The sequence below is a fragment of the Scleropages formosus genome, chromosome 16, assembly GCF_900964775.1.
Source record: "Scleropages formosus chromosome 16, fSclFor1.1, whole genome shotgun sequence".
Classification (NCBI taxonomy): Eukaryota; Metazoa; Chordata; class Actinopteri; order Osteoglossiformes; family Osteoglossidae; genus Scleropages; species Scleropages formosus.
In genome coordinates this window covers 14,577,289-14,600,241 of record NC_041821.1, presented here as the reverse complement: position 1 = coordinate 14,600,241, position 22,953 = coordinate 14,577,289, and the positions used below count along the sequence as shown (strand labels likewise).

General features: G+C 43.4%; 1 protein-coding gene across 5 annotated transcripts; it reads right to left on the bottom strand.

The window, feature by feature from the left end:
* Positions 1–1,126: 1,126 nt before the first annotated feature.
* LOC108925929 (TBC1 domain family member 2A-like) lies at positions 1,127–22,350 on the bottom strand. 5 transcript variants are annotated; one of them, XM_018738296.2, is made up of 14 exons: positions 22,308–22,350; positions 20,058–20,454; positions 16,108–16,249; positions 11,709–11,835; positions 10,622–10,746; positions 10,241–10,443; positions 9,510–9,791; positions 8,376–8,486; positions 7,679–7,851; positions 6,677–7,177; positions 5,053–5,173; positions 3,916–4,101; positions 3,272–3,393; positions 1,127–2,272 (listed from the first exon to the last, which is right to left on the bottom strand). In XM_018738296.2, the coding sequence occupies exons 2-14, from the start codon at positions 20,448–20,450 to the stop codon at positions 2,071–2,073; spliced, it is 2,688 nt and encodes an 895-aa protein (XP_018593812.2). In that variant the 5' UTR covers positions 20,451–20,454; positions 22,308–22,350; the 3' UTR covers positions 1,127–2,070. The 5 variants fall into 5 exon arrangements, with proteins under 5 accessions (XP_018593812.2, XP_029114980.1, XP_029114981.1 ...); XM_029259147.1 differs by lacking the exon at positions 22,308–22,350 and adding an exon at positions 21,945–22,120 and having other exon boundaries at positions 1,130–2,272; XM_029259148.1 differs by lacking the exon at positions 22,308–22,350 and adding an exon at positions 21,945–22,120 and having other exon boundaries at positions 1,130–2,272; positions 9,510–9,788.
* Between the last annotated feature and the right edge of the window lie 603 nt (positions 22,351–22,953).

Here is a 22,953-nt window from a genome sequence, read left to right as displayed (position 1 = left end):
CTCTACAAGTCATGTTTAAAACATAATCAGATTGATCAAAGTAAGCTGCCCTGTACATGACCAAAGAATGACCATTGCTTGTGCATAGTCAAGTGGTCAATTTTACTAGTTAGCTGAAATGCCTGATGTGCAAATTTGTTATTTTGGTAATGATTATGTAAAGTTTTAAAAGCAACTTCCTTCTCAGGATAGCAATGGACAATGGATGGCCATGAAACTGCTGAAGCAGCAATACCAGTGACTGGAGCAGGTTTTAAAGAACCGTACCGCTTCCCAGTGGGACTGACCACATTGATTTGTTGGCTCGGATTAACGCCTCACAGAAAGCGTGACCTGCTCACAAGTGGGATGGTGGTGGTCGTGGGTTTTTTCCTTTTTTATAAAACTGGCTGCCCAGCAACAGAGTTGATGTTCAGCGTGCTCTTGTCACACTCCATTAGAGTGACACTGTAAAGGTCTGCTCACGAGTCTGAAGCTTGACACTATGTTCTATGAGCACAAAATGAGACACTGACACATTGTTTCCTAGTTCCCAATTTTTTCATTTTCTGTGTCTTTTACAATGTGCATTATGTGGCATCTTTGCCTTGATCCCGCAAAAGATGATTTTATTCACCTCTATGCATAATTGAGGCAATCAGTGCTGGGTTTTGATTTTTAGCAAAATAGCATTGGGAAATGAGGGGTATAATCTTTCTTTTATGATAGCCTTTGGTGATTGTGAAAATAAGCAAATACATGTCTAGAAAGCTCTTTTTTTAAAACAGTATCTGTAAGATGCTGCTGCTTCAATATGGATTTATATTCCTGGGCAATAGAGGAAATTACTTCCGTACCAGATCATGGGAAATGCTCATGAAGCAGACAAATCAGTTCATTTGTCTGCTGTTGGACTATAAGCACCAAATGCAACAAGTTTATAACTGGAGTTTTCCCCTTAATTTTATATAGCTATGATTTATGTATATTTTGTATTAAAGTAATAAAAAGGAACTTTGAAACATTGTTTACTGTCATCTCTGAGCTGCCTGACCATACATATGGGGTTAAATTCAGCGTAAGTCCCAGCTGGTGCTACTTCACAACTTACAATGAGGACTGCAACAAGCCACCGGGGGTGTTATTAGCTAGTTGGCAGGCTAAATGTGACAGCTCAAATCTAAACTCCAGAATTATTTCAAATAAAAGACAGACAACTTTTACTTTACAACTTTATTCAATTCTTATTAGAACTAAGCACCTGTAGACATGTATATTGTAACCTACTGTAATACATCAGGTGCTAGTTAAAGATAACTAGGAGGATAACAGGACTAGCTGAAGAATACCATGAGCATCAAAGCAGTGTTCTGCTAAAAGACAACTGACTGTACAGCTTTACAGGTGTTACATCTGGCAATGACAGCTGAGACTAGCAGCCCAATAGTGTTTCAGAGCCCCAGGCTGTGTAGCCTTACAAGAAGTACGGAGGATGGCACTGTGAGGGAACCAGCAACACATTTGTCAGAGTTCTGTCATACCCAGACTGACAGAGATGAGGGTCACAAACATGCTGCCCTCTAGTGGCAGAGTCCACATTCATTCATTATCGATAAAGATGTTCCAGTACAGGGTCACTGTCCTAGAATCACGGTATATCGGGTAAGGTACACTGTGAATGCCGCACAAGCCTACCACAGAGCAATCACACACTGCAGGCAGTTTAAAATCACCAGTCTATCTGAAATACATCTTTGGACTGTGGGAGGAAACCCACACCTAACCCTGCAGCTCAGGCACTGTGAGGCACCAGCGCTGTGCTACCTGGTCAACCAGCCTACATTCAATGTCATGGATTTACCTACTTGGCCTCAGCGAAGCCTTCCTAGGGATCACGTCAGGAATTTGTACAACTGGGAATCAGGTTATGCCTTTCTGTACGTACTTCATCTCGTCTTTTTTCGGAAAACTCAATCTTTTCCATCCTGTTCCCTTGTTCTGTGAAAAAGCACAAGGGCGATGATGGCACTGAGCAATCTGACGGTGCCCATCCAACATCCAAACCATTTTAGGGCAGAGCTCCCAGACTGACTACAGGTCCTCTTCTTCGTCACTGAGGCTAGCACTCAGGTCCTTGTCTTTGCTCTCCGCGCTCTCGCTGGCAAACTCCTCCTGAATGCGTTCCAGCTCATGCAGCTCAGCCTCCAGCCGCTCCAGGTGGTAGGCGCGACGATTCCGCAGAAGCTTCATGGGAAAAGGGTTCATGTGCACGAAGGCGATGTTGGTCAGCTTCCTGTGAGGGGTGGGTGAGTGTCACACTGTGAACCAGAAAGCTAAGAATTGAACTTTTTGTTCTGCTAATGCCAGACAACCACTTTAGAATCCAAATTCAACATTTATCTATTTTACTTTTATTAGAGAAGTTATGCCATATGGCTAAAATACAGGCCTTTTCCCCCTTATTACCCAGACAATAAACTGAAGTTTAATTGCTCCATTATTTTATTTTTTCTGTGGGTTTTTACACTGAGCATACTTGCAGGTGGAGACCAGAGGCCAGGTGGTATCATCCATATTCTACACGGCAACCGTGATTACAGCTCATCTTCAGGCTGTAAAACCTTCACCTTGGAAGGGCACGCTGCCACTGACTGCAAATGAACTCTGGGCACACGCTACTGCCTCCATGCTGCAGCTGATCCTATGGATATCTCTAACAGGCTTCTGTTCTAAGAATTACGCTTAACCCGAGAGAGGCATGCTATATAGAAAGAAAGAGTGACCCTGCCCCGCAGTACAACAGCAGCTAAGGTGCAACTTGGCAGCGTGAGAATAAGTGAAGGAATCAAAAGCGGCATAAGGCAGTGGGTGCAGAGCCGGTAGAGCACTCGGAGCGGAGGAATGGTGTCTGTTACGGTGGCACGTCCTCCCACGTGTGCTGAGCGCGCTCCTCCACCGCCTGCAGCCGGTGAATTATTTATGATGTCGTCTGCCTAGCACCACAAAAATAGCTTCTCGTGATCTGCAGGCAGTAAGATGGGGCTGCAAGGAGGACCTTGATAAGCCTGAGAGAAAATCATTTCCCCAGGAGGAACAATAACATCCACCTTATGCAGAGGGACTAATTAAAGCTTACATGGGACAGAAATGGAAGCGTTGCGCGTTTCCTGCTCGATAAAAAGCCTGCCGAACGAACTTCACTTTAGATTCCAGGCCTTAGCCAACAAAAAGTGGTAGTCGGTTCTACAAAGGTCAGTCGAAGGTTCTGCCCTCGTGAAAAGCGACCTGTTACCTGCAGTCCGAGATGGTTCTAGTGAAGAAGCGGAGGTACTGGTAGATTTCCACTTTGTCGTGGATCTTTAAAATGTCCTCCTCTTTATACTTGAAGAGGGCCAGTGCGTACCGGAACAGCACCTGGAAGAGTCCGAAAACAAACAAACCAGATGTCCAGGTGTTCGCTGAGCTTCTCATTCAGACTGCAAATGTTTCATCACTAGTTGAGGTGACATCATCAGTGCTCAATGTTTGTAATGCAGGTTTGATTGTCAGTCTTTATACTGGGTCAACAATCCAAGCTACAAACACCATCAGTCTTCTCTACCATTTCTGAAACAAACTCCAGTCCTACAGCAAATACTGAGGTGATGAAGAACCAGACCAAAACAACTGTTTCCATCTAATGTTACTGAGTTCTGAATGTGAATGAATGACAGTTGCTGTCTGGTTTCTAAGACACCACAGCTGACTACACATAAGAAAAGCAATTGAAGAAGACATCTGATTCAAAAGATAGAAAGGAGCTGAGTTGGGCACAGGAAAAAGAACATTTCTTATTTCAGTACACATGGATGTGATCCTACTCTAAGCCTGCCCCGCTGCCTGATCCCGGCCCTCGGATGAGGGTTAGCCTCCCCAACCCCACCCCGTCACACACACCTTTGTGCCCTCGTAAAGGAAGGCATCCCAGACACACAGCAGAATCTTGCTAGCCAGGTCTTCCACAAAGACCACCAGGAACCAGTTGAAGGTGATGAGGGACACATCTACACCGTACTCCTCGAAGTGGACCGCCAGTCGGGGCAACTTCTCTGCTACGAGTTCCTTCAGCACCCGCTGATCAGCCTGCATTGGCAGCGCGCCAGGACAGTTCACACAGGACAGAGTTTCTTCAATCTGATGTACAGACACAAAACTTGCATACATGAACATGAATACATTCCATACACCAGAAGAAATTATGAGATGCGACAATTCTGTGGTCCTGACCCATTAAACAGCAGATATTTTATGGGGATTTAAGTGATTGTGAAAGCCAAGTAAAGCATTCATACCTAAATGGAGCAGTGATGAAATTAACTACAGTTAACGTCACCTTCTTCATGAGAAATTTTGAAAAAAGCGGCATTCTCAGTCGATACTCAGATTTCATTAAGTTTTTTTCCCCCACGGTATCAGGGAACTTGTTGCCGTATTTATCTTGGCTCAATTGTTGCTTATATTTACTCACCTACCGGACACTCCTTTCCAAAGTGACTTACAACGTTACCGACATTTGTTTACAAATTTATACAGCTGGGTCATTTTTACCGTATCAATTCAGGGTAAGTACATTGCTCAAGGATACTACAGCAGGAGGTGCGATTCAAATCGGCAACCTCCAAGTTAAAGGTAGCAGCTCTAACTACTACACCACCTACTGCTCATTGCTGTTAGTGTTTTTGGGATCTAGGTGGCTTTCCTGGAATAGGAGTAATATGCGCGCGCACGCACACACACACACACACACCCATCCCTACAACCGCTTGTTCCAAGTAGGGTCGCGGCAAACCGGAGCCCAACCCGGCAAAACAGGGAGCAAGGCTGGAGGGGGAGGGGACACACCCAGGATGGGACGCCAGTCCATCACAAGGCACTCCAAGCAGGATTCGAACCCCAGACCCGCCACACAGCAGGCCCCGGCCAAATCCGCCGCGCCACCGTACCCCCCATGAGTAAAAAATGAGTGTAAAACACCCGCTTTACATTTTGTCAGTTCTCTTTGAAGGTGTTGGCTGCCTGTCATCACTCACACACCTGGGAGGCTGTGAGGCTTTTGCTGTAATAGTCCTTGGGCATGATGGTCTCCACAATAGCCACGAGGCACCAGAAGGCATCTTCCTCATTCTGAAGCACCAACAGGGCAATGGCCGCCAGTCTGCAGGAGAGACCAGGGAATTGGAGGTTACACCCCGTACAACACAGTCAAGCACATCCTTTTCAGTAGCCAACAAATCACCGCACTTCCAACACAGTGGATCACAGTGACCTTCATCCACCTCACTACTCTCCATCCTATCCGTACAGCTAGAAGCTAAGAGGCGTTATGTGCGTTGACCTTCTCCTCACACACTGTACGCGTGTACAGACAGACGCAAGACGGTCAAGCAACCACCTTGTCCTCGTCACGCACCCCGTGCAGTTCGAACCCCATGCAGGGCGACCTCCTTTTCATAAACACTGAAGTTCTGGAGAGGTTACACCTGCACTGACAGGAGCTGGAAAAACTGCGAGCTCCTCACAAACAATATAGGGCAGGTGGCAGAACAGTGAATAAGAAAACAGACCTTTGATCAAAAGTTTGCTAGTCTGAGTCTCAGGTGCGTAACACAAATTTATTCCCTCGTTATTCACCTGAAAAAGGGGCCAATGTCTAAACTTGTCACTTTAAGCACCGTAAAGTGGAATCAAACCAGTCTAGACCACACAGTAAAATGCAGTCCTATACACTGGATAACTCACTCCAAGGTCATTTTAAGGGCAGTGGTAATGTATACACTTCTGGGCTGTTTATTGTGATCCAAAAGTCCAAAGTAACAAATGTTACATGTACATATAAGCTTCGGAGAATATTTGTGACAATAAAGCTCTAGTCTGCTGAGGATATTTCTTGAAAATGGTACAGAAAGTGCTGCATTGTGGGAATACTAATGTCCCCAAACAAAACGTTTTGACAAGCATGGGTGGAGCATGGCTTCAATTATAACCACAGGTCTTTCTTATTGGAAAAAGAAATATAGGCTACCAGAAAAAAAGTAAAAATTTTACCTTTCCTAGAAATTCTACAATTTACATTGCCAGCAAAAATAACCCAGCCTATAAATGGGTAAATCATTACTGTCCCGTAGACAATTACAGATGCATACAACTGATATGACAAAATTGCCCACAAAATTGACTATTTCCTGTCTATTTTCACTCGTAACACAGTTTAAACTCCTGATTTCTGAGCGAGGCAGAAAAATCGTGTCTACAATATTTATTACAGTCCCCACAGTAGTATCTTTTGAATCCGTGGGAGTAGTACTGTACTTTTTTTCTTTTAACCTCTTGTTTAAAATAGTCTTGTACCTGTTGAGTCCCTGCCAGTACAGTGGTACTTGTTTTGGCCTTGACAGTACCATGGTAACTTCTGAGGCTAGTTGCTGGCCTTGACAGTGGTACAGCTCTTCTTGAGGCTCTGTCGACAACATTAACGCACCCATTCAAGATGTACTACTGTGCCGGCCAACACTGCTCTCGAAGTGCCAGCACTATTCTCCACGTAGAGTTCCTATCAGTAGTAAGGCTCTTATTGAGACCCTGTTGACAGCAGTTCATGACCCGGTGAGGCCATCATACTACTGATCTCACCAAAGCTCTCTGGAGCGTAGTACTCTACCTGTTAAGACCCTGACAGTAACCAATGGAAGGGTTCTGCCAAGAGAAGGCTAACAAAATGCGGTGGAGCTGCTCCAGTGTGGGGCTGGAGGGAGAGGAGAAGTGCTGGTTGCTGGTGAGTGTTCGGTGCAGGTCCAGCAGAATTTGTCGAGCAGCTGGGTGCTGCGAGGCCTGGCCTTTTCCACAGAGCTCACGATAGCGCTCCGGGTGGCGCTCGCGAAGGGATTGTGTACGGGCCCGCACCACACAGCGCCACATACTAGCCCGGTACTGCCGGGGCACACCACCACGTAGCAGCGCCTTCAGTTCCGGTGAAGGCACCAGCTCACCCAAGGGCCTCTTGCCCACATACTGAGCCCAGCGGCTTAGTCGTTGCTTGTCCCCAGCCTCCTGCTCCAGCAGGTTATGGGAGCGGATCTCCAGGGCATGGATCTTGGCTAACAGCTTCATGTCCTCAACATCATAGTCCTGGATGAGCTTGAAGCCATACTCATCGTATTCACTGTGTGGGCACAAAAAGTAGACAAATCATTTCCTCTTCCTTTTTCCCCCCCCCCACAACTCCCTGCGTGTAGCATGAGGAAGCAAATTCTGTGGGGGATCACCGCACATAGTTTTTGCTCACAAGTGTAAGGCGTTATCAGATCTTTTCAACAAAACAAGTTTGTGCGCCATGCAGTCTAGGTACATTGTTTATTTGTTGCTTTAGAGGGAATGTAACCCAGCGCCAGTCATTTAAAGGAACTGAGACCTGGACAGAAAATGGGCCGGGAACATTTATAAAGAGTGAGCAGAGAGTGACATCTGTAAAGCAATGCTTCAGCAATTACAAGTGCTAAGTCATGGCAAAAGTCAACCACTCCTTCTACTTTGTATAAGTGATTGGAGATGGTTCTTCTCACGTTCCATTTACCATATCGTATTTTGCCTGGAATTCTCAGAAGGCTGGGTCAACTAGTGGGATCTATGGATGATGGTAGGCAGCCAGATAGCAGCTCACTACCTGTTGGGATGGAGCTTGATGGTGTCCACCATATCCTCCTGCAGCTCATCCTGGATCAGTCTGTTTACCAGATCTTTCTGCTGGACACCCAGGCTCCCATTCTCCTGTAGCTGCTTCAGGACACCCAGGTAGCGGCCCTCCATCTGACAGCACTTGGCCTCCAGGAGTGCACACTGCAGTGCAGAGAGTACTGTGAATCTCGCAGGGACACAACTCATGCCTTTTTTTATTCTTAATATTAATATAGTGCAGGCTATTATCCAAAGCCAACTCATAACTCACTGATACATTTTTATATTCTTTCAATGGATTGAAGCAAAAGATACAACCATCCAGTTTTTAAACTCCATGTCCATTTCAGCCACACTAAACAACTTGGCTTAATAAACCAAAAAAAATAAATACTAGAATCTCTTTATCCTCTAGGTACAACTTGGATAGGACAGCAGTCCAATCGCAGTGGTAAAATTCATAGTTATTGACATTTATTATCAGTCCCGTTGCCTTCCCACAAAATCACGATATTCCATTAAAATACATGGTGAAATAGCTCAAGTCTTCAAAGGGCTTTATTTTTTTGTTTTAGTTCTTCAAATAACAGTGCAGGCTTAAGTATTGGGTCTGAGAAATTGCTGCATGCTTACAATCCACTAAACACTGAGATCACCCTGAGTGACCTGTGTGGTGGGCAATCTACCTTCTTCATCAGGCTCTTCTCCTGCTCAGAGCTGTTCCTCCACAGTTTGGTCAGCTGGTAGATCTCCGAGTTAAGGAATTTGTTCTGAATTTTGTAGGCCTCAATATCATCCTGCCAGGGCACAGGGGAGGATAAGCAGCAGATTAAGAAGTTTTAAAATCACTTTCCATAATTCATGTTGATGACTGACTAATGTGACGAGTTGGGACCACATATAAATGCAAACACACAAACCTAAAATCTATGCTCACTATGGCATTTGGATATTGCAGTGTCTCTGGCCTATCAGTTTCATTACCCTTAACAAATATAACACACAAAATACTGTCATCACCCTTTTAAACTAAGAAAATGTATAATCGTACATTATGACTTATGAATAGTCAGCTTCCTTTGAGGTAAAATTTATTTTATCTTCCTTTGGTCTTCAACTTTGATCTTTGCATATCACAATAAAAATCCTAGTATGTGTTTTCTATACCAAGTCATTTCTTTCCTATCATATATGTTTTAAAAAATGACATATATATCATATTACTCCAGAATCATGCAAGGAATGATATTTTGGGTATTCAGGTGCAAAACTTTTTCCATCTATATGTATGCTGTAACTATTTAGCAGTTGACAGTCAGACAGATTTGAATCCAGATTACTGTAATACAGATCATTCAATTTGCTGCTGCCTCTGGACCCTCTTGAGCAAGGTACTAAAGTTCTTTACCAACTGTTAATTTTCCCCAGAAAAACATTCAGACTATGTCCCCGACACATCACAAAACAAATGTGTCTCTTGATTTGCTGCTCTTTCTAGGGACGTGTTCTCCATCAAGAAAGATGGCAATAACGTATTCAGCCTTAAATCTACTATTAGCTGGCCCAAGGCCTCTTTGATGTGTAAGTCCATGTCCTTACTCAGTGTGTTACTTAGTATTCGTAAACACTGTAGTAGTTCCCAGATATTCTACTGACCATCTCACATATAGTCCACTCCTTGTACCGTGCTGCACCACCTCCTTCTGGAGGGTTCCCCCAATACCATCCTCATCATTGTCTTCCTCACTTCCCTTTGGCCTGCTTCACTGCCTCCTCCTGTATTGTCTCAGTCACCATCTCAAACACTATTCTCGTCTCACCTTGAGTTGCTCCACTTCTTCCTGGAGCTGTCGGAAGGTCCGAGCACCCATAGTGCTGGTGAGTTTGCGCCCGGGGTCAGCCAAGCACTCAGCCACCTGTTCAGAAAGCCTGAGAATCACTTCCTGCTTGGCTTGGTTCTTCTCCATCATCAGCTGTACATGCTCCTCCAGCTGAACGATGCGTGCATCCCGCAAAACCAGCTGTTCCTGCAGCTCTTGCATACTGCTATCCGACTGGTCCCCAGGTGATTTGTCCCATTCCTCTGCTGCTGGCAGACACTGCTTACAGCACAAAACACCAAATACTGCATGATGAAAGGGATACAATAAATGGGTTCTGATATAGAAGAAATCAAAGTTTCAGAAGTCTTCCGTAAAATTGTTATATATGATCACAGTGAATATCACCTACTTTAAAAAAATTGTAAAGATAAACAATGATTCAAATGTGCAAAATATACATTTTTCAGTTGCTGTGTCATTTTATGCAGTGGGACTATTTAGTTCTCTCCTGTTTGGTACAAGTATAGTTTACTGTTTAGACAACACAACTGCTTTGTTTCTCCCAGCAGCTCAGCTGTGACATTCCCTCTGTTCTCGACTAGGTGAAAGAGTATTGGGGCCACTTGTCAGGAGTGATGAGCTCAACAGAGGCATGGAGATTTATAATGACAGTGAATCATCTCTTCCTAGACTGGTGACAGGTTAAGAATCTGTTCTTATCACCCTACCTTTTCTGCCTTGGCCTCCTCAGCTGGACTGAGCACCTTCTGCTGGAGGAGTGAGAGCTCTTTGTCAAGGGAGACCTGCTGCACCTCTGCTGTCATGGGGACAGGACTACCGCTCCTCTGCACAGTAAGCGAGGGCTCCTCCCATGGTGACTCCCGGCCTGGATCAGCCAAAGGCCCAGGGGTGGTGGCAGGTGCTGTTGGTGCTGGAAGGGATTACACAGCCAAAAGACAACTGAGTTCATTTACTCCACTTCCTCTGTCCTCTAACCAGACCTCACTCCTCCATGTTTTGCCATTTTCATTTGAGTGACAGTGGCAGCTGTGCCCTGGTATGAGTGTGTATAAGATGCCAGGGTCTAACCACGCATCAGCTGGACATACCAACTGCATCCTCGCTCATCAGCACGGGAGACCCTGAACTGGAGAGAGCTGTAGACTGTTCTGAGCAGAAGACACTGCGGCTCAGATCCTGAGAGCGGTGTCTGCACAAGTTGTGCACAGAGTTCCTGATAAAAAAAAAAAAAAAGACCAAACACCATATATAGACTGATTATAAATGAATAACAGAACAAAGACCAAATAGGGCTATTAAGCAGCAATTACAGACCAATGACAAACCAATTACAGACCAAGCAAAGGCCAAGACGACACCTATTACAGAGCAATGACAAACTCAGGAGAGACTGTTCGCAGGACCATGGTTACACAGATCCCATCTTCCAAAACTAGAGAACTGCAGGAACTGAAAACTTCATTGTTTTCCTTTACCCAGCAGAGTCTGAAAAGGATATTATGTTTCAAGGATCTGCCCTGTTTGGCAGCAACAACAACCACAATAACTAATTAACATTAATGGTAACCCTGAGTATAAAGCCATAAATACAAGTCATATGAAAGTAATCCAATTTCAGTAAACTGAACACACTGGTTAGTATTAAACCTGGTAATTGCACAGGGACAGACTTTGCTATATTTGGAAAAGGGGGAAAAAAAAAAAAAAAAAAAAAAAACCGTGACATACCGCCATCTCACACAGATAGGGAATTCATATTCTCATTAATATTGCATGGCATGCTACGCGACACTGAAATCCAATGATCCTCTTCCCTTGTCAATAGACTACAACTGAGGAATCAGTGCTGACACAAACAAGAAAACATCTGTCAAAATGACCATACATTGAAAACACTGGAAAACAAACCCTTTGGGATCACCTCACAATGCAAAATGCCTTTTTTGCAGTAAGCCAACTTCTTTAAAAATGAATGAAAAATATTTTTGCTTTTTGTATGCCTCAGCTTTATTGTAGTAGGGCTGTAAAATCATTTACTGCACTATAATAAAAGCTAATGTCAAATCCCTACAATGAAAAGAACACAAACCATGTGAATCTGTCTGTGTGTGTGTGTGTGTATTTATATATATAATATATACACACACACACATATGTATGTATATATACACTTACTGGATCTCTGTAAGCGGGTGCTTGAAGGAGACATTGCTTAAAGTCGACTGTGACTTTGGTGCCGGTAGATTTGCCGCTTCTTCTCCCACAAGCCCTGGCGGGGTCTTCACAATGGGCAGGAAGACATCTGTAGATCCAGAGCAGAAAAGCCATGTGGGATCAATCCCTTCTGCAGCACAAAACTTTTTTTTTTTTTTTTTTTTGCTTAGGAACTGTAATCCTCAGGTATCATTACAACCGGTTTGATTGTGGAACTCTCAGCATCAACCTGGCACTAGATTCCCCAGGTAACATGAAGAATATTGTTGCATCACCTTTAGAGTACATGCAGGGTAGGACTGATTTACATTTACATTTATTCATTTGGCAGACACTTTTCTTCAAAGCGACGTACATCTTATAGAAAATACAATTTGTGCATCAATTTCGGCACAAATTGATTTACGGCAGTTGCTACTTAACATTCTTAATATGGTAACAGACAGCCTTGTTTCCTGACTAAGGTGTGTCCATATGGATACAAGACTGAAATACATTAGGGATGAGTCCTGACATGGAAGAACAAGGGAAGGTCTCCTTAAAAGGAATATAATGTCTCCACTCTACCACGAGCCATGGCTGGGGGGTTAAGTGTTGACAGCAAGTCCGCTGTTAAGATCATGGCAGTCTCCTGAAAACACACATCTGCCTGGTGTGTGGAATGATACTACATTTACATTTATTCATTTAGCTCATGCTTTTCTCTAAAGCGACTTACAATGTTAAGGTACTTAGAATTATTTACCCATTTATACAGCTGCATAATTCTACTGGAGCAATTTTAGGATAAGTTCTTTGCTCAAGGATACTACAGCTGGGGGGGGGACTTTGGGTCCAAAGGTAGCAGCTTTACGTGCTACACTACCAGCTGTACTAAAACCACTTACTTTCATTTTAGACAGATGATTTGTCACACCATCTGTAGTAGAAAACAAATGCGAACAGCAGTGACCTTCCAGTTTCATAGTTGTGTTTCAGCCTTTGAAAACTGAAAGTGTGATGACAAACCAAGCTCATCTTCAGTGTGGCAAAACACACACAATGTAAATTGTTCCACTCATCAATTATTAATCAACATTGACATTTATCTATCACTTACCTGATGTTCTCCTCCACAGTGTCTAACACTGTTAGGCTGCTTACAACGATCTACCTATTTATACAGCCGGATAATTTGTACTGGAGCAGCTAAAGGCAAGAACCTTGAACGAGCACTAAAGCAGAAGAAAGGATTCAAACCTGAATCCTTTGAGGCTAAATGTTGCAGCTCTAACCACTATGCCCCCTGCAAGGTAGTACTGTCCACACTTAGATCCACATTCAGCAGACTGAAAGGCCTTTGTTTTTGTACAGAGAACAATCCAGATTAATAGATCTGTTCCCACAGACTTCGAGCAAAGTCTATAGTATATTCTGCGGGGGAGGAGAAAAAAAAAAAAAACAGGAAAATTTTTTAAAGAAAAATGTAAGGACGGTAAGAAATGAACAACGATAACTACTGGCGTTAAAGCTGCAGTGGGACAGAGTCGGAAGATAGCATCTAGAACGTGCGCCAAGATTCTTACAAAGGAAGGAAAGCAGCATGAGCAGTCAGCAGCACGAGCAGTCAGCAGCACAGCTTCCTGTCCAGCGGTTTGGTGCCCAGGGCTTCCTGCAAGGCTCCATATCACTTCCAGCTACTTTTCAAGCAACAGCCTAGTGTGCATTTTCTCTATATTGCTGCATGACAGCACTTAAAATAAACTGTGAACGCAGAGGAAGCCAGCAGAACTATTAGGACAATAGCAGCCACCTTGGGGAGATGAATCACAAGTCTCGGAAAGCACAAAATAAAGCAGGCAGCAAACTGGGAAGCATACGTCAGAGCGAAAGGATAGCCATGGCCAGATTCTGGTACCACGCACTGGCTTGTACAGTCATCACCAAAGTACAGTATCCCCACATTATGAAAGAGAAAACTAGAATGCTTTGTTTCATGGCAAATTCCAAAACTTAGCAGTGAACAAGATGCAACATGATCAATTTGCCACAAACCAGTTCTCCCCAGGCTAGTGTCATTCCAAACTACCTCAATCTGAGAAGCTGCAGCAGGAAGTTCTGCTTAAACTTTCACCACAATCCTTTTCTGTAATCTCACACAGGAGGCTTCTTATATGATCTTGGGCCTTCACGTAAAACAGAAAGCAAGTTTCTGCGACGACGTTCTACACTGCATCTTATCTTCAGCGCGGCGGTTCGTTGCTCAGGGTTCACGGCTGCAACAACCTTTACAAAGAGAGAGGAACCGCTCCCACGTTTCTTTGTTTCTTTGCCCCTATGAAGTTTGTAGGAAAAGAGCAATCCCTTTCAGTTTTGTGAGGCTCGAAGACCAATGCTGACTTAATCTCAAAGACTTCTGCCTTGCATCCAGGCTTCGTGTACATTAGCGTACATATAGGGGTGTGGCCACATTTTTCAACACATTTCCCAGCACATTTCCCAGCAGGTCTTACCTGAAACACCCCGCCCCCCATATTTCATAAATCTGGGAAATTCTACCCTACATTCTAAACCTACAGGCCAGGGTTACACTTTTAACATGCTGACCGATATGGAAGCATTGCACTTCCTTTCCAATAAACAAAAGTAATTTAAATGTGCTACCAATACCTCCATATTTAAGGTCTACATAGTATTTCATCTCAATAAACCTACAGAACTGGCAGCTTCTACCTGGCTAATACTTTGCCATACTTCTAACAAGATATTTCCCCTCACTTCATATGAGCTGCAGGGTAATACTGTAAAAACACTGTTAAAAAAAAAAAACACTAACAGTGTGATAAACTTATGCAATACTACCATAAGCATTTTCACTGATCCTGGACACTGATAATGGACACTATGGTAAAATAAATGTTTCATTTTGGTACAAGTGCTAGGTAAATATTCAAGAGACAATATAAGGATAACACTCTGGGACAGTCATCATTAGAAATGAAAAGAAAAAAAAAAAAAAAAAAAAACATTCAGTACAGTGTAGAGCCTCTAGTTCCATCACGTTTCACGATTAAATCAGTTACTACAGTATAATGGTTACTATAGTACTTACAATCTGAAAGTCGCCAGCTGAAGCCCTTGTAAGACAGGGGCATAACAACTTATCAAATAGTGGGATGCAGAAAACACTAGCACTCCATAGAGATTTTTTTTTTTTTTAAAAAGAAAACTTGCTTTTAATTCTGTATATAGCTGTTTATGTAATGTATGCTGGCATTTCTGTCTCTCATGTGTTGTGAAGTGCACATTTGATTTACTGCGTTCTACATCACTTTGTGGGAAAGTGTCTGGCAAATCAATAAATGTAATAAGGGTCTCTCAAAGCTCACCCCTTTCGCTGCCATTTCCCTCCCGAGCTGCTGAGACTTTTGTAAGTTAGCCTTTCACAACCTGGTACTTTTTATCCGTTTTCCTATTTGTATGTAGATTTTGCACATACCTAAACGGCTGTACTGAACAAAACCTGTGCTTCAGTCACCGTGTATATGTATCTAAGCCCTCTGCCTGCTATGAAATACACTGTTTACTCCAAGTTGCAGATTGCTTTTGAGAAAAGTGTCTGCCAAGTGCATTAACATAAATGTAACCGTAAACCACATAGTGGAATGTGGTTATTTATCTGCACAGAAATTGTATGATAAGCTCACCTTGTCCCCTACACCAAAAGTAAAACTTTACAGTATACTACGTGCTGGAACAAAATTATTTAAAGAGCATCTGACTGAAAAATATAAAGTTACTAAACAGTAGTTTACAATATGTTTTTACACATATAACATTTGGTGCCTACAGGGTATAAGAAGGTCTATATTATGAAGGCTCCACTGAGGAGTTTCATCAGACATACAGGAAATGCTGCATGCAAACGGCTAGAAGCAGCATATTTTGTTCATTGACATTATCTTGTGTCTTATCTATTACGTTGTATTTTATTAGTGTATTTTTAGAGGTACACTCTACGTGCCACAACATCAAAACAGGTCATTCAATATGTTTTAATAATTGTAGGAACTTCCACATTGAATGACATATTTTCAGGCAGCAGTTTGACTTCCAATCATTTCTCCAGAAAAAAAACTACTAAAAGCATACAGACAGTTTTCTGAGTTATGTGATTGCAAATATTCTACAACTTGTAATAGCATTTACACACTATAATGCAACATAAAACACCATCATCAAAGCCAAAGAATCGGGGGATAGTTTTGAATGCAGCTAAAAACAGTACGTTTTCCTGAATCAGAGAGGCAGTGGCAAGGGACTACAATCTGCAGTCTGTACTTGGAGATGGTTGTGAGGTCACCGCACAGGCCAGTCTTACCATGGCCATGGCTGGACACATGCTCTCCTCCCAGGCCGGTGAGCCCACATGCCTGCACAGGCTCCTCTGCTGGGTCCCTGTGCTGCCAGCGCTTCAGCTGTAGCTGCTGTAACCAGTACATCATGGCGTCACGACTCACAGCCTGCAAAACAAATACCTCCCTTCACACTGCTGTATCACCAATCATGGGATGGAATGTCATTTTCGTTACCATAGAGACGTACCATACTGAGCTGGGGATTCAAAATTCCATATAGCAACAATATCATTATTACTTGTTAACTGGCTTAGAATTGTTACTTAATCTAGAATGCCCAGGAGGGGTGGGCAACCACTGGCCCTCAGACCCCCAGAGTTTTTCTTCTCCCTTGATTTTCAGTTGGGAGTTTTTGTTCCTTTCCTCCGTGGTCAGTAGGCTTACTTATAGCTCTATAAAAGTACTATATTATGGTAGTCAGTAGTCAACTGTCTTCTTTGTTTCTTATCTTATGCATTTGATTTTCTTGCCTTATGCCTGTGTTAAAGCGCTCTGTGTCGCTGCATGAGAAGAGCACTCTATAAAAATAAACTGAATTGAACTGATGTCCTTTCACATTACAGTGTTACACCATTTGTTACAAAATGGCTACAGAAACTCACTTTATTTAGCATGCTCTTGAAGAAGAGCAAACTGAATGGGCCTCTCTATTTGACTGAATTTTTTTGCATTTTCCAGGTTATTAAAATATTCAATGTTTTGTATCAGTACCAATGACAGCTGTGAAGGTGTTTCAAAACAGGCGTTTAATAGCAGACTAATCAATGTCAGGCTGCAACAAGGCTACAATGAAACGTGGTACTTTAGCACATAAAAATTAAGGCCATGTTGAGAACACATTGTTTGCTCACAGCAGAGATGAAATTAAAATACAGATATTCAAAAATGACTAGTCGTCTAGTCACATCATTTTGTCACCAGGAACACACTTTCCGGGTATTATCCCCTTGCTCAAAAGGCAGCGTCTATATCATTCTTTATGGCCCACTCAAAAAAGTATTTTAAAAATGTTGTGAGTCTGCTTTGACACTAATGAACCCATCTTGAAAGAAAGCCAGGAATTCAAGAGGATTCTTTAGCTGTAAACTTGGTCTTTAGATACTGTATCATTTCAGGAAATTATACACATCGAGGTTATTTAAGAGATGGATTAGGTCCATCGTCTAGTGACACAGTGTGTTAAATACTTAAAGTTTCTGCCCATCTCGTGCTTGTGGCTACTGTTGATATTTGTAATGGGAGTGACAAGAATTGCTTACTGGTCCAAGGACAACATGATCTGTCAATACCATTGCTTTCCAACGCTAGAAATGAGCAGCAAAACACATCAGTTGCACTTAAATTTGCCAATAGCAACAGCAGACTCTCGTTTCCTTTACTGACGTGATCCACTGACGTGATCCACTGACGAATCATGTATGAGGTAACCTCGAATTCCCAGAATTCCTACAATGTTGTTCCGGTACGGCCTTTCCAAACATGAACAAAGACTAATTGAAGAGGTACTTAAAACTGTCAGTTTGCTACCCGCAACCAGCTCTGCTATCAAGTCCTTATTTCCTAAAACAGGGCTTTCCAATGTGAGGCCAGAGGTGTGCATGTGGTGCACTGTTTCACATGATGTGGATGCAAGAACATTTATCAAATTATTAACATACACTACACCTTCCATAAACACTGTAAATTCTATTGAATGAAATGATAGCAGTTGTAGTTGGACACACACGCACCACATTTACGTTTATTCATTTAGCAGATGCTTTTGTCCGAAGCGACGTACATCTCAGCAAAAGTACAATTTATGCATTACATTAAGAGAAGGAGTCACAGCTGGAGACATGAGTCTCAAGCAAACCTAGTTTGTTCCCTACCACTTGCTGCACCGAGGGTCATCGTTCGATTAAGTGAATAAAACACAGGATAGACAAATCCCGATACCCTCCCACCATTTTTTTTTTGTAAATATTATAAGATACACAAATGAGCAAGCACAATGCCAGAGTAATGGCTGAATAAAGGTTGTATCTGGGGATGCTTAAGGAGTTATGATGCGTGAACAGTTACCCCAGAAATGAGCTGGAGAGATCTTGGGCAAAGTGTTTCTGGAAAAGGTGGGTCTTCAGACCCTTCTTGAAAATAGACAGTTTCCGCAGTTCTGAGCGACAGGGGAAGGTCACTCCACCACTCAATACAACAAAATAAAACATATTAAAGAATTAAATTATATTTTTCGATTTAGAAATTTAAGATTCGGTATATCACGTGCAGGGGGTACAGTGGCACAGCGGGCTTGACCGGGTCCTGCTCTCTGGTGGGTCTGGGGTTCAAGTCCCACTTGTGGTGCCTTGTGACAAATTGGTGCTCCGTCCTGGGTGCGTCCCCTTCCCCTCCAGCCTTACGCCCTGTGCTCCCGGGTTAGCCTCCGGCTTGCCGCGACCCCGCATGGGACAAGCAGTTTCAGTCAATGTGCGTGTGTATATCACATGCCGTGATTTTCACATGTGACCCTTGGATGACTGTGGCCCTTGACCAATAAAAGTTGATAAAAAGATAAAAAGACAGTTTGGTTTCATAAGTAGAAGGTAACCCACCCACCCTTCTGCTAAATCCCTACAGAAAAGGCACAGAAATCTGACTCCATCCTGACTTTGATTTGACCGAATATAGGTTTATCTGTTTTGCTGCACTGCCTGATGGATCCATAACAGGACGGTTTTTCACAGCTCTGACTCAGTAGGCGTTTGTTGGGGACCCAGTTAATTAGCCGTACATGTCAGTCACATCATCTAAGGTAAACTGTGGTTTTCAGAGTGTGGATACAGTAAATACTACTGCAGGTGCATTATTAAAAAAACCAAGCCAATTTTTGGTTCTGTAAGGAGTTTTGTGCACCTACTCGTTCGATGAACATCGGTGCATAAAGTGGAAAGAAAGAAACTAAATCTACTTAAGAATCACATGTCTGCAACTATGTCTCTCTTTCTCCTAATGTAATGCACAAATTGTATTTTCTCTGAAATGTACATCGCTTTGGAGAATGCCTGCTAAATGAATAAATGGAAACATAATGTAAGGTGGGCCTTTGAAAAATCCTTGGTTATCAAGTTAGTCACATTTGACATAATTTTTCATTGTTGCAAAGGATCGGTCCATAACCTATAAATGTTAGTACTTGTCACTTTTGAAACATAATTTGGAATATTAAATTTAGGCTTAAAGTCAAGCTAATTCTCTATGTAGAAATGAAAGCCGTATCTCAGTGTTCAAAAAAGTTATTCCATCCATGTCATGCACTCTGTGTGTTTAAACAGATATAACCTGCCAGAAGGTTAGTGGGCTCACTGAGCATAGCTGATCCAAAATGTCAACACAGTTTCACTATTACAGTATGGGTTGTTTCACTGTGAAAGTCCCCGTGTTTCTCATCTCCCCGCATCTTTCCAGCTTGACTAATACATACTTGCTTAGGCCTGTTATCTTCTGGATGAAACAGTGCTTTCCTACAACTGATAACAAAATATGGGTTGACAAAGGGTTGAGTCCCATATAACGATAGTTAACCGGTTCAGCCAGAGTACACAAAGGTTTACAGCTGAACCAAGAAAGAAAAAATAGGATCTCAAATGGCACAATCCTAATACCGGAGGACTTACCACAGATACACCGTCGACTTATCAACATGGTACGCTGATACAGCTTGTTTGGATACGCTAGATGAGAGCACGTGAATGTGGCAAGTGCATATTCTGAAAATATTATAGCTTGGAAAATGCTTCCAGTGTATTTCATAGCACAGCAAAACAAAGAATAGTCCATATTTAACAACTTTTTTTTTTTTTAAAGCCACACACATAGCAAGCTGCCTGTTTCTTCTATGACTGTGGCAGTAAAGGACAGGTTACGATGAGCATACCTTGAGGACAAAGACCCGCTCTGGGGTCTGGATGTGAAACACCGCCTCCTCTGCTTGGAGGGAGAATCCAAAAGTGGCACTGGCGAGCTCAATGCGACCCAGAGGGTTCACGTCCTGGGCAGTTCGGTAGTAGAACAGCTGGCACTGTTTCTCCTCGTACACAAACCAGCGGCACTTCCAGCTCTTGAGGGGTCCGCCCAGCTTGCCCAGGTAGCCACACAGTTTGGCACGATGCGGCTCCTCGCCCCTGCGGACCCAGTCACTCGGACCCAAGCCATTTGCACCGGCCTCACCTGGGTTCTCCACAGGTGCAACGCTTTCGTGAAGCACGTGGGGGTCTGGCTGGAGAGGACAGGCACCGGGCTCTGCCATCCTAGGGCTGTGGCTCTCCATCACCCTGAGGATGTCATACATGTTATTGATATACAATTACACAGCAGGCTGTGGGACAGCTTCTTCTCGCAGGCCATCAGACTGTTGAACTCCAATAATGCCACCACATGCACAACCCACTCTACCTCCCATGTGTACTGCATCTGCACATCTTGAGTCCTACATGTATATTGCGCACATTGCATTATGTGAATACCATAAACACCGTACAGGTCAAAACACGTGGGCTTCCGCGGTCGGTGTCAGCTGACTGGGGTTTTAAATCTTCTGGATGAGAAGATGTATTTAAAATGTCAAAATGATGACCGCGGTCTCATCCAGAAGTCTTAAAACCCCAAGTCTACTGTACAGGTGTTCACAGTGTCTTTCTGTGGTCAGAATATTGTAACTTATGCTGAACAGCTGCGGAGAATGCGCCAAACTAAGTGACGGTAAGGTGATTTGATTGATTTGTGTGTGTGTGTATATATGTATTGTTACACATCATCAGGTAAAACTGAAGGCACTTAATATCTGTCCTTAACATTTTTATCCATCACGTAACTCATGCACACATTCCGAATTCAGCTCCTAATAGTTATATTAACAACAGGCACTTGATCTTCTCACTGCAACCCAAAGTGAAGGAGCCTGTTCGGTAATAAAATATATAAACTTCTTAATATATAACTTCTTGTGTGTGTGTGTGTGTCACAGCCTGTGTGTAACGTGTAAATTAATAATAATAAGAATATGAGGAGGGAGCTCGAAAGATTTTGCTCAGTCAAGCAGTTCTAAGCTCCATTCCAGCCTCGCACCGAATGAACACTGATTATTATACATTTTCGTGCTACAACTTCACGAATTCATCAAGATGCGGAGTATTTTTGGTCGCTTAACGTAAAGCGGTTTTGAAAACACGCCGTCATTTTTTTGAGACTAGATTTCCGTCACTGGTTTACTGTATTTGCATCTCTTCAACGATCCAGAAACTTTGTGACAGAGAGCGGGTTCGATGCCGTCGTTCGTTTGATTTTATATTAATAAATTAATAACCATAACAGATGAAACCAGTATACTCTGTGTTTTTCATTATTAATTTCACGATAAAGGTTTCCTAGTCGTCGGTAACAGCAGTAATCTGGCTGTCCTTTTTTTTTTGCTCCGAAAAGTAACGACTGCGTCGTGATGAAACAAAACGCCTCAGCCCGTTCTCAGCCCAGCGAAACGAGGAGGAGGATCCAGGAGGATTTCGCAGCAAAACGACAAAAAAAGTAACACGTTACTCCTCACAAGTTGTCAAGTATCCGCCAAAGTCTCGAAAAAGTGCTGAAGTGAGCGGCACCAGCAGTGCCAGTGAGTGACCAAGTTAGTTAGTTGGCACGCCGAGCCGACGCGTATCATACGCCCCTCGCCGGGTAGCGCTGAGCCGCTCGGTTCGGCCGGGTCCGCAACGCAACGGGGCTGCGGCACAAGCCAAGCGCGTCCCCGCCGCGACCCCGCGCTCTTCTTTACCTCGTTCGGCTGCCGCGGTTCTGCTCTCCCCGACGCCGCGAGGCACGTGCCCTGGCTTCCCGGACGCGCGCGACCGAACACCTGCTCGGTCGCGAGGTTCTCGGCAGAGCTTCGCGCGGTGCTTTCCGCGAGCCCGAGGGGCGTGGAGCTTGCGAAGACGCGCGGGTTCGGGTTACGGCAGCACGAGCGTCTGCGCTGTACTTTCCGCATCGTGTGTACGCGTCGCGGGCCGCGCTTCGGCCTCACGCTCTTTTTAACAGTATTTTCACTCGCTTATTTCTATTTAGGCGAAGCAAAAGGATTCTTTTAGCGAATACTTCTCTCCAAATCCTCATGAAACAGCGTAGTGTACTGAGCTCATACCTTAGCCAACGCTGAGTCACACAGCTAGATCAGAGAGTAGATGTGCTGCACTAAACTGCCTAACACACATTCACAGTTTTATACAGCAGGGTAGTGCGACACACACACACACACACACTCTCTCTCTCTCTCTACAAGTTTATATGAAAGTCATCCATTAAGAACATGTAAACTCTAGACTCCCATGTTTTCAAACCCATTGACAACCGAACCCCACAGCCCAGGTCAGGTGCTCGCTGCGCGACTCTGCCTCAGATTTATGGTACATTTTCTGGTAGCAACCAAAGGTATTTTGAAATAATGTCCTTGTCCCTGATGCAGAAATCTTTGGGAAGTTCTTTGCAGTTATAATTCTATTAATTTCATCTTTGTCCTCTGCTTTTTGTCTGACACCACAGATGATACCAGTACCTACCTGGCCCAGATGTCCCATTTACATTTACATTTATTCATTTAGCAGACGCTTTTGTCAAAATCAAATGTACATCTCAGCAAAAGTACAATTTATGCATTACATTAAGACAAAGAGACATAGCTGCAGACATGTGACTCAATTAAACCTAGTTTGTTACCTACCACTTGCTGCACTGAGGTTCATCGTTCGAGCAGGTGCATAAAACACAAGATAGACAAATCCTGATACCCT

Excerpts from the sequence above, each read along its gene's own strand:
- LOC108925929 (XM_018738296.2), bottom strand. The coding sequence starts at position 20,450 with ATGGAGAGCCACAGCCCTAGGATGGCAGAGCCCGGTGCCTGTCCTCTC. Across the intron at positions 16,250-20,057 it reads AGCGGGTCTTTGTCCTCAAG|GCTGTGAGTCGTGACGCCAT; the intron begins GTATGCTCATCG and ends TTTGTTTTGCAG. Across the intron at positions 5,174-6,676 it reads TACTGTCAGGGTCTTAACAG|ACTGGCGGCCATTGCCCTGT; the intron begins GTAGAGTACTAC and ends TCTCTCCTGCAG.